Source organism: Phlebotomus papatasi, chromosome 1 (assembly GCF_024763615.1).
Source record: "Phlebotomus papatasi isolate M1 chromosome 1, Ppap_2.1, whole genome shotgun sequence".
NCBI classification, from domain to species: Eukaryota; Metazoa; Arthropoda; class Insecta; order Diptera; family Psychodidae; genus Phlebotomus; species Phlebotomus papatasi.
This window is the reverse complement of record NC_077222.1, coordinates 61293664-61309340: the sequence shown is the minus strand read 5'-3', so window position 1 is coordinate 61309340 and position 15677 is coordinate 61293664. Positions and strand designations below refer to the sequence as shown.

At 38.5% G+C, this 15677-nt stretch overlaps 1 protein-coding gene across 4 annotated transcripts in view; it reads right to left on the bottom strand.

Moving 5' to 3' along the window:
* LOC129809588 (uncharacterized) overlaps positions 1-15677 on the bottom strand; it is a 43511-nt gene that overhangs the window by 2892 nt on the left and 24942 nt on the right. The window contains exons 2-6 of one of the 4 annotated variants that reach the window (XR_008752653.1): positions 12685-15417; positions 12535-12607; positions 12041-12253; positions 7322-7746; positions 5001-7236 (exon numbers count right to left, since the gene is read on the bottom strand). Coding sequence is in view for 2 of the 4 variants with exons in the window: in XM_055859537.1 (XP_055715512.1) it covers positions 5089-7236; positions 7322-7746; positions 12041-12253; positions 12535-12607; positions 12685-15279 (5454 nt within the window). In the remaining 2 variants the exon portion in view is untranslated. Of the gene's footprint in view, positions 1-4798; positions 7237-7321; positions 7747-12040; positions 12254-12534; positions 12608-12684; positions 15418-15677 lie in introns of those variants that run through there. The other 3 variants (XR_008752654.1, XM_055859537.1, XM_055859538.1) reach the window with 3 other exon arrangements.

Genomic DNA, 15677 nt, shown 5'->3' with positions numbered 1-15677 from the left:
CTTGGCGATTTTATTTAAAGTGGGCAAGACTGAACAGTAAAGACAAATTGAAATTTCTTTAGTTGAATTTCAAAAATTAAAAAGATAATTGCAGTAATCTTCAACTGTAAAACAAATTATTATGATTATCAAGAGTAAAAATCAATACCATTATCCATAGTAGTATTTACAACGATCATCATAGCGAAACATTATCTTTTCAACTATTTTCGGTAGAACGCAATTCTTTTTCTTTAACGTAATGTAATGACAGACAAACTTGTAGGAATTCAATCAGGGAAACTCAACTTGCTTTGCTTTGCAGCTTTGTTTGCTGAGATAAACGTTATTATAATCGTATTGCTTCCATTGCAAAGGATAATCGTGGTAATCTGTTTTTATTGTGTAGGACATTTAAACGTAATTTGCATTGTCAACTAAATTCAAACAATAATCATTGTAAAATTAGGCTTCTGTTTGAAAAATGTATTCTGCTACGATAATCGTTGGCAATATTACTACGATAATCCTGTTATCTGTATTTTCATTACGAATGATAATCATAGCAATTTGTTTTATGTAGGATGTTTGTGTATTATGTTTTGTGTAGGAAATTTAAATTCAGTTTTAGAGTGGCAGCGAATTTTAAATGATAATCGTTGTAAAATTCAACTACCGTCTGAAAAATATTCTTTTCGCCACGATAATCGTTGAAAATTTACTACAATAATCATACTGCTCTCTTTATACAGGATAATCGTAGTCATCGTAGTAATTTATTTTCAGAGTGCAGAAAATTTCAACTCATTTTATAGTGTCGGCTGATTTGAAACGATAATCGTTGTAAAATTCAACTTTCATTTGATAAATGTACTTTTTACCACGAAAATGATTTTAATTACTACAGCAATAATCATCATCATTGTTATATCACGTCACTTCCACTACAGGGGATAATCATAGTACTTTGTTTTTGAAGTGTAGGAAATTTAAAATTCATTTTTAACACTGCAATTAAATTCAAACGATAAATCATTGTAAAATTCGACTTTGAAAAATGTTTTCTTCGCCACGATAATCGTTTGATTATCGTGGTTATACTGCTCTCATTAAACAGGATAATCGTAGTAATTTGTTTTCATAGTGCAGGAAATTTCACCTAATTTTCACAGTGTCAGCTACCCTATAGCCAACGGCCGCAGCGATTCCACTGGATTTCCAGCAGCCTTTTCTGCCATGTCTGCTGATTTTACCGCTAAAAATCCGAGTGGAATTCCCTGGATTTTTCCGCTCAAAATCCGCGAAGCTTCCGAGATGGAATTTGACGCTAAATTTCTTCCTAGCGTTCCATGGACGTTTGCGGAACTCTGTATAGGACCGTCTTGTAATAAGAAATGACCGCGAGTTTCCATGGACTTTTCTCCGACGAATATTTCCATGGCTTTTTCTATGGATTATCAGCGTATAATCGGCAGTCAACCCTTTAAAAATTTGGAAAAATCCTCTTTATTTCCACGAAATTCTCTGTGAAAATTTCCATGCAACGGCCTTAGAGGGTTCCGTGGTTTAATATTACGGAATTCCACGACTTTTCCACTGGATCTTTTAAATATATTTTTCTCCAAAATAATTCTAAAAATTGATTAAAAATTTCGTGGCACTTTCATAGAGAATTTCCAGAAAAAAACATCCACAAAGGGACAGATAATCCTAACCGGCTTATGTAGGTGAGATTCTTAACGTGAGCTAACTCGGAGTGCATGCAAATTCGATTTAGAGCTGAAGTTGGGAGACGCCATTCAGTTATCTTGAATCAAATTCGTGAAATTATACAAATTTTGTATTTGAACCAAAATGTCAAGGATTTGGATGAACTTACAGAAAAGTGTTATATGGGTGAAATGTAGACCAGAATGTTCTCTATAATTTTGCCGTAGAACTTGAACTCATCGATTACTCAGAAGCCAAGATAAGCGAGGTTTTTTGTTTCTTAACTCGTTTTTTCATCCAGAGTTCCCCAAGTAGTCATTTGTTGAACTTCAACTATATCAAAGAATTGTTGTATTTTGCGGGACTTTCCATTTAAAACCCTATTTTAAGTGTCTTGGTGGAGTAGAGGCAGTCAAATTGGCATCTGAGTGATTTCAAAGCGTTTTTATGGGAAAAATCATTTTTTTCACACTTAAACGGCAAAATCGGAGTGATAGCGTAGTCTGAGCGGAAAATGATGTATGGACGAAATGTAGAGACAAATGTCCTCTACAATTATGTCGAAGTAATCATCAAAATCGGTTTAGCGACAGTCGAGATAATTGAGGTTATGTGATATTGAAATTGGTTTTTCGACTGTGGCGCCCCTGGTGTTGGTCCCACGAAGTTCAAATATTCTAGAAAGTTGTAGCATTTGGTGAGATCTTTCGTTTAAGCCCTCATTCATCAAAATCGGTCACATAGAACCGGAGATATGATTTTTTGAATTTCGTGAACTTTGACCCCTCATATCTCCGGTTCTGTTTTAACCACAGCGCGCATACGCACCATTTTGGAAACGTCCTAGACTGGACTACAACATACTAAAATTTCATTAACTTGCACAATGCCGTTTTTGAGAAAAGTGACTTTGAATTTCGATGAATTTTGACGCTATCACAGCGCCACCTGTGGTGACTTTTTGAACTTCCATCTGAAAGTGCTCATCGAGACGAAACCAAAAAGGTAAAATTTAGGTCGCTATGTTAATTAGAACCGGAGATAGAGGCCGGTCAATGTTCGAACTTTGACCCCTTATAGCTCGGGTCAGGGGTTTTAGATCGACTTAAGGTTTTTTTTGTTTGATAGGTATAATCAACGGCTACAACATACTAAATTTTCAGCCCGATGCATAATGGAATTTTTGAGTTATTTAACTTTTAAGATTTAAAAATTTTCTTTTTAAAAAAAGCGCCCCTAGCGGTGGTTTTATGAACTTGCGATGTTAGAAGAGGAAGTGGCATTTCACGAGAGCTTTCCAAAAAGCCCTCACTTTTTAAATTCTGACAATTAGAACCGGAGTTATGGCCATTTTAAGAAATTTTTTTTGGACCCTTATAGCTCGGGTCAGGGGGGTCGGGGGACCTTAAGTTTGGTATTTATGGAAAGCCATAAGGCCCAGCTATAACATACTAAAATTTGAGTCCGCTGAATGCCATAGGGGCGGAGCTATTGAGAAAACAAAAAAAGGGGGGTCTTCAAAATGGCGGAAAGAGGGGTGGGGGGTGGGGGGTCTATGCACCAAGTTGCAATTTTCACTCGATATATAACCTTTGCCGAAAACCGCAAGTCGATATCTTTTTTAGTTTAGGAGCTATTAAGCTCCAAAGAGCGGCCGGCCGGCCGGCCGGCCGGGAACGTAACTTAGCCACATATATATTCGGAATCAGGAAGTGGCGAAACACATTTTGGCCAAATTTGAGGTCGATCGGACGACATGAAATTTTGTTAGGATTATAGTAGGTGAGATTTTGTTAAGAATCTCACCTAATATAGACGATCAGTGCCAATTGGCAGCTTAGAACTTGGAGAGTGTTCATCTATCAGACGAACACTCAATTGTTTTATTTTTGAACTGAAAATATTGCTACCATATCGTTCATTTGAGTATGTCTAGCTCGCAAGAATTATAGCGTTAGGGTGAAAAATAATTGCAGAATTTTCGCGCTTACTTCCATGGAGTCTTGATCGGAAAGATATCAGAAAATATACTCGGAATATTCAAAGGAAATTTTGAATCAATTTCCAGGGAATGCTCTCAGATAATGTTGGAAGAAAATTCCTCGGACTTTTTTTTCCAGGAAATCCACGCGAAAAAAAAGCTGATAACTCCGCAGAATTACAAGCGGAATATTAGCGTTTATTTCCACGGAAACTCTCACGGAAAAATAGAAGACAAATTCCAGGGAATTTTCTGTTACTGTGAAACTTTGCGGCCGATCGGCTACAGGGTAATTTAAAATGATAATAATCATTGCATTTTGAGAGAAATCCGAAAAAGTTAAAATAACATTTCGGAAATGTTAATTTTACCGTGCAGTATTGATCCGAAATCGGTGTAAATATTATGCTTTTTTAATGTATTAGGGGTAAATAATTACCCTTTTTCATGTTAATTTTACCCTTAAAAAGGTGTAAAATTAAAGTTATGAGGAAAAAAAGTTAATCGCACCCCCGTTTTTTTTTCTCAGTGTGTAAAACTCGATTTTCGTTTGATAAATGTACTTTTTGTCATGATTATGATTAGAATTATAATTGCAACAATCGTATTATTCCCATTCGAAGGCTAAACGGTAACTAGTAGAACTTGTGGTGGCTAGATCGTCCACTAGGGCTTCGTGAATCCGTGTGCCCAGTTCAGGTTGTCGCATTCTCTTCTTTCTTTGGATTAATTTGCCTTGCGAGCGGAAGTGGAAGCTTATCCTTAGATTTATGGATACGATGGATACCACGCATTCCTCGTGTTCTACATTAGCTTCTTTTTTTTTTCTTTTCGTATAGAAGACAGATTGTCCTATTTTAAATTAAATCATACAGTGTCACCTAATTTCAAAGGATAATCGTAGTATTTTTTTTACTATGTGCTTACATGGCCAAAATTACTTATTCCACCCTACTTCTCTGCAACCATAAAGTTTCAGCAAAATGAAGTATTGCCAGATTTCTTTTTTTTCTTTCATTTTTCAAATTTTTATTCTTATTCACTTTTTTTTGTTAAATTCACTTTTGAAGGTACTCGTATAAATTTAAATCTTCTTCAATAATATAATAATTTATCGTATTCTTTCTCTTTTGTTTTTTTGTTTTTTAATGTTGAAGGATTATAAATGTTTATATATACTAAATATTTCAACTCTCATTACTAAAATATATATATATACTTTTTACTTGTTATATCCTTGAAAATTTTAATATATACACTATTTTGTTGTTGTTATTATCTCTGCGCAAATAAATAAATACACAAAGAAAAAAAAACAGATTGAACTCACGTGTTTTTGTATGGATGCAAGAGCGAGGCCGCTACTGAGATAAAATGATTTCCTTTCCCATTTGATTGAGGAAATTGAAACACTTTTGTTAGGCACTACTTTGGTCCTCGCCGGAGGATACCCTCGATCCCGATCGACTTCCCTTCTGCTGCGGAATCACTGTGAGTGATTTTGGTATCTTGGACAGAAGTGATGCTGCCGAGGTGTCCGTTACAATGGCCCCTGCACCAGTTGCTGGTCCATTGAGTGGTTCATTGAGCAACCACATGGATGTGGCGGCAGACGGTGATGAGGTTGTAGTCTTCATCAGATCAATAATTGACATCATAGGATTGGCATTTGGCATAGTAGTTGTCGTAGATAGGGACACAATAGCCGAAATGGCAGATGGTTGCTGCTGAACTGGTGGCTTCGGAGCTATTGGAATCTGATTCTTGAGCAATGATGTCGGATTGGGCTTTCGCACCTTTATCAACGACTGCAACTCTGACGATGATGTTGTCCCACTGGACTTTGAGCCAATTGGCAACACCGAATTCTGCTCCAAAATCTTATTTGGTATGCTAACTTTTCCCTTAGATGTCGATGCTGTTGGCTGTTGCGACGGTGGAGATCTTTCTCCTCCTCCGGATCCTCCTGCCTTCTGACCATTTTCAGGTTTTCCCTGCTGTGCCGCCATGGCCTTCTGCAGAATCTTCTCTCGACGCAGTATGCACATTCTATTGTAATCATAGATTGATATGTGATAGGGCTTTCCGCCGGACATCACTTGCACCCGACTCGGCAGGAGACGTCCGTCGGCAGTCTGATACAGTGTATTGACACCATCCCGGCTGGAATCACGCTCAAGTGGTGCAATTGGCATCAAAGTTGGCCTCCAGGCTTTACCATTGACCAGTCGCCTCTCAGCCGGACTCAGTGATTCTGGCAATTTCACTATGACATCCTTGGGATTGACATGAGGCGGCACAGTATTAGGCGGGGGCGAAGGAGTAGCACCAGCAACGGGAGGAGAAGTTCCCTTCTGACCTCCCGTGGCTGTTACGGTAATTGTATCAATTCCCGCTGCTGAGGACTTATTAGACGGCGTTGTTGTGATACTAATCAAATCCGGCGGAATACCTCCAGCAGATGACTTCTTAATAATACTAACACCACCACTAGCAGCTCCCTCCTGACTCTTACTGTATCCCTTATCCGGACTTCCAAATCCATCCTCCTTCCGGGTATTATTGGACTTGAGGAGACTCGTTGATGATCCCGATGCACCATCGCTATACCTAGCACCCGAGCTAGTTCTCCCTTTTGGATTGGCAGGTGTTATTGTGATTGGAGCATTGCTGAGTTGATGAAAAATACTCAAACTATCCGATGTGACATTATCAAAGGACTTCAGACGATTCTGCACAGATTCTGAGTACGTTACGGCATTGCTACTAGCTGCTGGCGATAGAATAAGATCACCATTCCGGAAATATTTCTCCAGTAACACCAAATGCCTTATGAAACTCGATTGATTGCCATAGGGCTTCTGCAGTTCTTCCCACAACATTTTCGTTGCATCATCATACTGCAGGATACTTGTAGCTCTTGTCCATCCTTCCGGTGTCCTATGACCACCTTGACCAAATGGCAAATACACCTGTAAACCCATTTCATCCTCACCCGGAAACAACTCCCTCATCGAAATATTCGGATTTGTCCTCAGCATTCGCGAAATCTCATTTTCCTTCTGTATCGCCTGCAATCTCTGTTGCTTCTCACGCAATTGCTGATTCCGCGGCAACAGTAAACTCTGCATCTTCTGCTGCTGCTGCTTCCCCTTTTGTCCCACTGCAAATGCACCACCATCCAAAACTGGAACATCATAATCTACCATCACATCATTATCCAAGACTATCTGCCCTGAGGTATTTTGTGACGAATCATTCTGATCAGACAACTCTTGATCATTCTCCTGTTCCTCATCCGGTGACTTCCTACCACGCCTTTTGGCCGGCTGTGTCCTCTGATCACCACCCTCCTTGTCATCAGATGCCTCCAACATCTCAACATTGTGAAAAGATAGCAAACGACGTCGGTAACTCCTGACAAACTGTGCTCTCTGTGTCTTACGATCTGGTGGCTTTAACAAAAGATTTGTATAATATCTGCACAATTTGCATACAACAGCATTAGTTCCTAGAATCACAGGGATACCCTGTTTCCTAATTAATTGCTCCAAGCGCTTTATTTCCTGCAAAAAAAACAATTTACAGGAATTTCTTAGAACAAAACCCTGACTAATTATCACCATCCTAAAAAACAGGTACACTTATTACCTGATTAATGTAGAAAATATGATTTCTTGGCAGTTTTCTCTTGCATAAGACACACACCATTAGGTGACTTATGATATCATAGTGTTTATGACAAATTGGCACTTGGCCCAATCCATGAGCATTTGAGACATCAACATTCAACCTAATCAACTTATTGATGGGCTTTCGCATCTTTGAGAACCATTTTCTGCGCAACAAATGTGACGATGCCTCACCGCATCCAGTCACAAGACACAGTGCAGATGATCTAACTTCTTCTGGTTCATGTTGAATTGAATCAGCAGCAGTTTCTTCTTTATTGTAGTCAGATGTTGCAAGTGCAGCAGATTGCCTCTTATTCCTATACGATGGACAATTGGCACGACGATCAACATGACGGTAGCATGCATCGCATAAGCAATTATCAACGGTCAATTTCTCCTCATCTGCAAGACATCAATTTGTGACGTGAACATACTCAATAATCGCTCGAAATAATGTAAAATATGCTCAAATTGTTGCTCAAGATTTCACAAATTAGTCACAAGTTCTGCTGTGATACATAAAGTAGAATATTATGAATTAAGAAATATGGGAAAGTTTCGTATACGGCACATTTGTCTCCTTTATTGAAAAGGGGTGGCAAACCATTCCATGCTTTGCGAAGTGCTCGAACTCGTGAGTTAGATGCTATATACCACAAAAGTACTTCCGTATCATTTACCATTTAACCGGTTCATAATCGATTTGAACCGATTTATAAATCATTCGAAAGATAGCCTAAATTAATTTATTAGTGGCACAACGTTCCATAAAGGAACTTAGGCCTTCCCGCAAAGGGAGTTCGGACCATCCATTATTATTTTTTCTTATACAGAGATGGAATTGCCAGTCCCGTGCTCCGTGAAATCAAGTGCGGTGAAGCTTTGGATGCAACACTTGCATCATAGAGCGAGTGCTCTACAACTTTATCCATTGAATGCCATGAAAGACAATTTATTTTCGGACAAAATTACTTATCGGTTTATAACCGGTTCATTACTGGTTCAAACCCGTTTGGAACCGGTTCAAGCTCACCAGAAATTTCAAGACATTTCCTACAAGCTAAAACATGGTACCGTTCGGATGAGAAATACGCTCACTAGTAGAGCCTTGTTTGACCTTGAAAACCCGTTATTATTAATGATTCAACGGGGTTTTCGTATAGTTTTCTACACACTAGACAAATTATTGCAATAATAACATTTAAATGTGACATTGAAATGAAACTTCAATATTGAAGAGAATATTGAAATCAATATTTCAATATTCGCCTACACACTGAACAAATTGACTTCAATATTAAAACTTCAATAATACAACTCACTAAAATACCATTCTAATCAGAGATTTAGTTTCTTTCAAACATCGAAAAACTCTTGGAGTTAGCATTTTTATGAACAGGAAGACATCTCAGAATATCATCGTAGACAGGACCACAGATTCTGCTGTATATCCTGCTCAATTCTTCCCAGAAACCTATCTTTGTCAGGACTTCTCTCCTACTTTCTCCAGAATTCTGGGATTTTATTGTATCTTTTGTCAAGTGCCCCCGGAATATTCATGTTGGTCAGAAAATTTCTCCTGGTTCGTCCAGAAAATCACATCTTCTGGGATTTTCTTCTGTATTTTGTCAAGAACACCAAAAATACCCAAGTTGGTCAAAAGATTTTTCCTGGTTTCTCAAGGAAATCATAAATCTTCTGGGATCTACGGAACCAAGAGAAATCTTCTGAGCAACTTAGAGTAATCCGGACGTAATTGACAAAAAATATAGGAAAATACCAGAAGATCTGTGATTTTCTAGAGAAACCAGGAGAAATCTTCTGACCAACTGGGGTATCTCGGGTGTTCTTGATAAAATACAGAAGAATATCCCAGAAGATCTGTGATTTCCTGGAAGAAGTTAGATAAATCTTCTGACCAACATGAGTATTCTGGGTGTATTCGACCAAGTGCACAACAAAACTCCAGAGCTAGGTTCTTGGGAAGATTTGACGAAATGTACAGCGAAACTCCAAGAATCTGCGATTTTCTGGAGGAAACAGAAAGAGATGTGTTCTAACTTGGATTTTAATCTTGGATGTGTTTTCATTCATGAACAAGAAAATTCTAGCAGTTTTGTGATGTTATGAATGGAGTAGATTTCTGACCATTAAAAAATATTGAAGGAAATATCAATTTAATTTGATATTTAGAATTTCTTTGAAATTTTATTTCAATGTTACTTTGAAAACTTTTATTGACATTATTTGGCCGAATGTGTAGTCATTCAAAATAATGAAATAAAATATTGAAAAAATGCTCGATATTGAAACAAATACTGCAATAATTGCCTACACACTGGACAATTTTTTTCAATATTGAAACTTTTATGTCAATAAATCTCTGTAATGTGGAAGCAATCCTTGTCAATATTGGATATTAAAAAGAAATATTGCAATAAATTTTGTCTAGTGTATATCCAGCTTAAGGACGAAACTTCCGCCTAAGTAATCTTTAAAACATATCTAGAAATTTAAAAAAAATAGCACAAAGCATTTCCGAGTTGTCCCAAAAAACATGGTTTTGGTAATGAAGTGGTGAGATAGGGGGAAAATGAGGGATATACCCTTACGTGTCATGGGCGACTTATGCGGAGCTTAGTGAATCCCTCTAAGATCCCAAATCTCTATCTCTAACACCTTTCGATCTCTAGGAGTGGTAACAGTCAGACGAACAGACAAACGAACAAACACATATGTATATAGGGTGGCTGAAAAAAAATGCAACAAACTAAAGCGCTATATTGTCCTCATTTTTTGTTCGACTTTTTTGAAATAAAGAAAAAAATGTAGTAATTACATCAAAATTTTAGAATATTATCGATTTTGTTCAATACGATCTTATTTTGACTTAATTATGGTCTTAAGTCTGTCGGAAATGCCATCGCAGTTTGCACGAATGTCAGCCTTCTGAATATCCCGCTATTCACGAAGAAGGGCTACCTTCAGCTCATTGATACTTTGCTACTTTTTAGTCCTAACCTTGACCAACAAAATGCCTCTTTTTGAGAAGTCAAACGATTTTGCATCCAAGAATTGTGGAGGTCATTGTTTTCCCAAAGTGAAGTGCGAAACATTTTTTTTAAGCCAAATCTTGTTCGGAGCGTGATATCTGCGACGTTGTCGAGTCTTGTTCGCACTTCCATTACTTCTTACTAAAATTTTTGTTTGTCCACGGCTCCAACAGTCCTTCCAGGACAATTTCCAGAAACATATTGACAATCGTTTTGACGGTACAAACTAAAAACCCTAGTGGAAAGCGATAATTTGTCTTCAAAGAAGTCCAGATCCAGAGACCTTCAAATAGGTGGTACTCGACTTCCGGTGGCCATTAGAACGTCTAATCTAAATTATTGTAAGATCATTCCTTCAGATAGACACAATTATTTTGTTTGCACATCAATTGCTAAATTGAAAATTCTTCTTATCAAAAAGATGAAATTTTGGAACTGACTATGAACGTGCAAGCGAATTCACTACTTCGTCGATCGAGCATAACTTTTTTTTAAGCATCGATGGAATCCCGTCCTTTCCAGGATTTTAGGGCTTCATATTTAGGCCATTTAACAATATTTATTTCATGGTTATTTGCGATCTATGCGTCTTATGACCTCTACACACTAGAGAAATTTATGTCCATATTGAAGCAAATTTCCTATGCTTATGCAACAAAAACTCTAAAATATGGACATATTTTTCTGTAATGTGTAGAGGCCATTAGGGAATTTGCTTCAATATGGACATAAATTTCTCTGGTGTGTAGAGGCCATTAGAGATCGTTTGTCTGCAGATGTGACGCAGATTTTGTTTAATTTGCTTCTTCATTTTAAGAACGATGACTAGCGAAGAAGCAATTTTTTTAGACCTCCACTAAAGCATTTTAAAATTCTAAAAAAAACTAGTATCCCTGTACCAAGTTATGTTTCGAAAAATGGAAAGTTTAATTACATTCAGGGTTTTGAAGAGCCCTAACGATAGCTCCTTTCGCATTTCCTCCATTACGGTTTGAAAAAGTTTTACAAAATATTATCGAAAATGCTTTTGTAGGCTTTTAGCCTTTTAGCCAATAAAATGAACTACTACTATGCAAAATATGAAACCGCTGTCACCACACACAGAAAAATGGAAAATTCTTAAACAGAAATACCCAGGAATTTAATTTCGAATCCCATCGAATGAATGCCAATGCCCTAATTCTAAATCCTTGATCATTTAGTTTTAGTTGCAATTTGCAAATCAGTAGATATTTTTCATTTTCCAGCTAATGCTGAACTTAAGTTCCCGATCTCTTAGCTTGAAAGAGCTAGGGATTCTAGCCCATTTCTTTCGCTCAGTAATTCTAAAATTAAACGCCTCAGGGATTCACGTCCAATTTAAGTTTCCAGGATCTTATATGTATATTCTTAAATTTAGAGTCAAAATTTTTCTGTGTGCAACAATGCGTAAAAAGTCGATATTCACTTAATCTAGCAGATATAGATTTATCGATATTATCGATTCGATAGTGTCGAAAAGTTATCATTCCACCCCTAAGCGTCAAAATGTGTACTGTACATTTGCAGCTCAGATTGCAAAAAATTTCAGCTAAAGTATCCAATTTTTTTTTCATCGACCCAAGAGCCAAATGATCCCCATATGAAAGAAATAAGGTACTCACTGTCTAGAATCTTCTTCTGACGCTCCAGAGATTTAATTTGTGCTACATGGCAGGGAGTATCGAAAAGACCAAACTTCCCACCACAGTAGAAACATTGATCCTGACACAGCCGTCCTGGATGAATACTAAACGAAGATGCTTTCTCTGGTATCACCAGAGCCTTTTGCACCTCTTTGGATGGTTCAGCTGAAACACTTGTATTTGCAGCTGAATCTGTGAAGGAGAAGAAATTAGAGTCAAATGGCCTATCACACAAATCGAAGGATAAAAGTTTCTTTTAGCTATCTTATCTAAAATCTAAAGCCATAATCCTATTAATCCTCATTAGAGAGATGGTTAATAGCATTATTTTGCTTAAATTTAAAGTTTCTTCTTTAACCCTATTTTCAGTTGAACAAATTTTAGTAGGGAAAATTCGATTGCTACGATTATTGAATTAAAAAAAAATTAATCAAAACTACTTATTAGAAGAAGGAGATAGATAGAAAACACACCACCAGTGTGAGAGCGGTAATGAGTTTTTCGACTTATCCCACCATGAACTGTATCAGCATTCGGTCCATCCGTCTGCAAAGTAATAATCGAATGGTTATATGATTGATATTGATGATTGATACTGAAGATTCTATCATCAATCTCCTCACCTCATTCTGTATTGTGTAGTAGGTGTCATCGTCAGAATTGGAGAGATTAACTTGATCCTTATCATTGCCACTGTTTGCCGATTTAACTCTACCCTTCTGGAATGTCATCTTAAGTGGCATTCTGGTCTTGCGCTTCTCCTGCGATTGCGGTCGATGGAGCTTTATCACAGTCTTCAGGGTACCTGTATATTCTTGTCCACCACCATGTCCACGTCCACTCTTCCCATTTCTCGTACCATTCGATTGCTGTGAAGACACTGAAGAACCCGATGATGTTGACGATGCCGAGGATAGGGAAGAATTGTTGGCTGTACTTTTGAAAAATTCACGACGACGTGCTTTCTCAATTTTTGCCTCCACAGCAGCTTCATGCGTCAAAAGTCCTAGGGATTTCAGGTGACACTCCTTCTTCAGACGAGTCTCTGGAGATTCTAAAAGTGGTGACTTGGAGGTATCATCAACCATTGTGAGTTTGTCATCTTTTTCCATTTGTTGCGGAGCTTCTCCATTTGACACAACATTCTCCTTGTCATTTGTCTTACTTTGATCTTCTGTGGCTTCATTTGAATCTAGATTTTCAGCAATGGTCTCCGTGATATCTTCGGTATTTTTGTTTTCTTCTTCCACTTCCTCAACTTTCGGCACTTCCTCTTCAACAGCTTCTTCCTTCTTCTCCTCCGTATCCATGACAATTTCCTTCTCCTCAGGCTTGTTGTCTTCCTCAGTTTTCAAATCATCTTTAATTTCATCCTCGGTTGTTCCATTTACAATTTCCTTGATCTCACTTTCTTCCTCTTTTTCCTCAACCTTCTCCACTTTTTCCTCCATCTTCATTTCTTCCTTTGCATCCTCCTGAGTCTCCGTACTTTCTACTTGCTTAATTTTCTCTTTGACTTGAACAATCTCACGAAGTTTGGGATCTTCCTCAATACCCAAATTATTCTCCAGAAATGCCGGTTGCCCATAAAATTGCTGAACACTTATGGGTGATACACCTTCACTCACAAGTTCCGGACTCAAGGATGACGCTTTAGTCTTCTTCACGTCAACCTCTTCGTTGCCTTCTTTTGCCTCATCATCCACTGCTGTTGATTCCTTCACGACCGTCTCAACATGCAGCGGAGCACCTTTTGCAGTGTTGACATCTGTGTCCTCCACGGAATTCATCACAGACTCTGATCCATCAGTCTTATTCTCAGCCACTTTAGCTGTCTTTGCAACAACTGCTGCTACTTCCACTTCACTCTCTTTTTGCGTACTCTTTCGAGCTCGTCGACTTCGTCTCACTAGAATTGTCTGCCTTTTCTTCTTCACCCGGACTGTTTCAGTCTCCTCTACTTTTGTTTCTTCTTTTACCGCTGCCGGTTTGGCCTCAGCAGCAGTTGATTCTTCCTCCATTTCAACATTTTCCACCTTAACTTCCTCATTTTCAGCATCAACTTTGGGTGTTGCATTGCTATCACGACCCCATTCCTCTGGTCCACTCTTAAATGTTGCAGCATCGTAGAAGCTTGAGTTATCCGTTGTGTCTGAGTACTTTGACACAGAATCGGAACGCCTCCTTATTAATTCCGTATCCGACAGAACTTCACTCTTAGTCACCTTTTCTGGCTGTTTCATTTCTGCATCTTCCTTCGGTGGCTCTTCTACTTTTTCCTGCTCTGACATCATTCGCTTTCGCTTCCGCTTCACAGGCTCTTCATCCGCAATCTTTGTCTTACGACGAGTTCTTGTGGACTTCCGAACAGCAACGGTCTCCTCTTTGATAGCCTTAGCGATGGCTTCAATCTTGGCAATACTATTGCGCCTTGTTACCATTGCAGCAGCTGAAGCAGAACGACTAGGAATTGCTGGCATAGTTTTTCTCTTCATTATAGCCCTTGGACGTACTACACCATCACGCTTAACACGTCTCCGTCGTTTTCCTCCACTGCCTTTTGCTGTGGGTGTTGCAGACTTCCTAAGTGTCCTTGGACTAGAAGTGGTAGTCTTCTGTGATTCCTCATCGGCAGCATCACCTGCAGCCTCCTCATTATTTTTCACTTCAACTGATGCATCGTCCCCTTTTTCTTCTGAAGCTTCCTTTGTCTCTTCTACTTTTGCTTCTGCTGCTTTTGCTTCTGCTGCCTTCGCTTCTGCTGCTTTTGCTTCTGCTGCTTTTGCTTCGGCTGCTTTTGCTTCGGCTGCTTTTGCTTCGGCTGCTTTTGCTTCGGCTGCTTTTGCTTCGGCTGCTTTTGCTTCTGCTGCTTTTGCTTCAGCCGCTTTCTGGGCTACAGTCGTTGTTGCCCTACTTGCACGTGGTGTTCGTGGCGTTTTAACTGCCACTGGCTCACTCACCACCTCAGCATTCTCCTCCGTCTTTTCCTTCTCCTTCTCGAGCTCCCCTTCTTCAGCCACCTGTTGCGCATTTGTTCCACGTGTTGACCTCACCCTTCCCGTTGTTGTGCCAACAGATGCTCCACCACTTGACACCTTACGCCCACCCTTTCCACCTCCGGCACTGGCATTTGTCGGAGTTGTTGGCGTAGATTCATTCCCAGCACTCGGAGTGGGTGATTCTGCACTCAATTTGGCTTTTCTTTCTCGGGTTGCCATACTCCACCACTATTATTCTCATCAGTTCATATAATTTATTTTAATTTGTTTTTCCTAAAGCAAGAGATTTCACTTTATAAAAAAAAATATCACTATCACACACCGTATTCCTCCTCAGAACCCCACAAATTGCTGATACTGGAAATAAAACAAAAAAAGAAATAATATTGAAAAAATGCGTAGTGCGAAAAATATAAAAATTTACAAATATTAGTAGAAGTGAAAAATTGCAAAGAGAAAATATTTATCCGTTTAAGCCTTAAAAGGACTCAGTCACGTTTTAAAAGAGAAATCACCATGATTTGAAAATTGTCAATAAATAAATCCAATTAAAAACAAATTGGTGAGCATCTCTGGTATTTAACTTTCTACTTAATGCTGCTACTCTGAGATAAAGT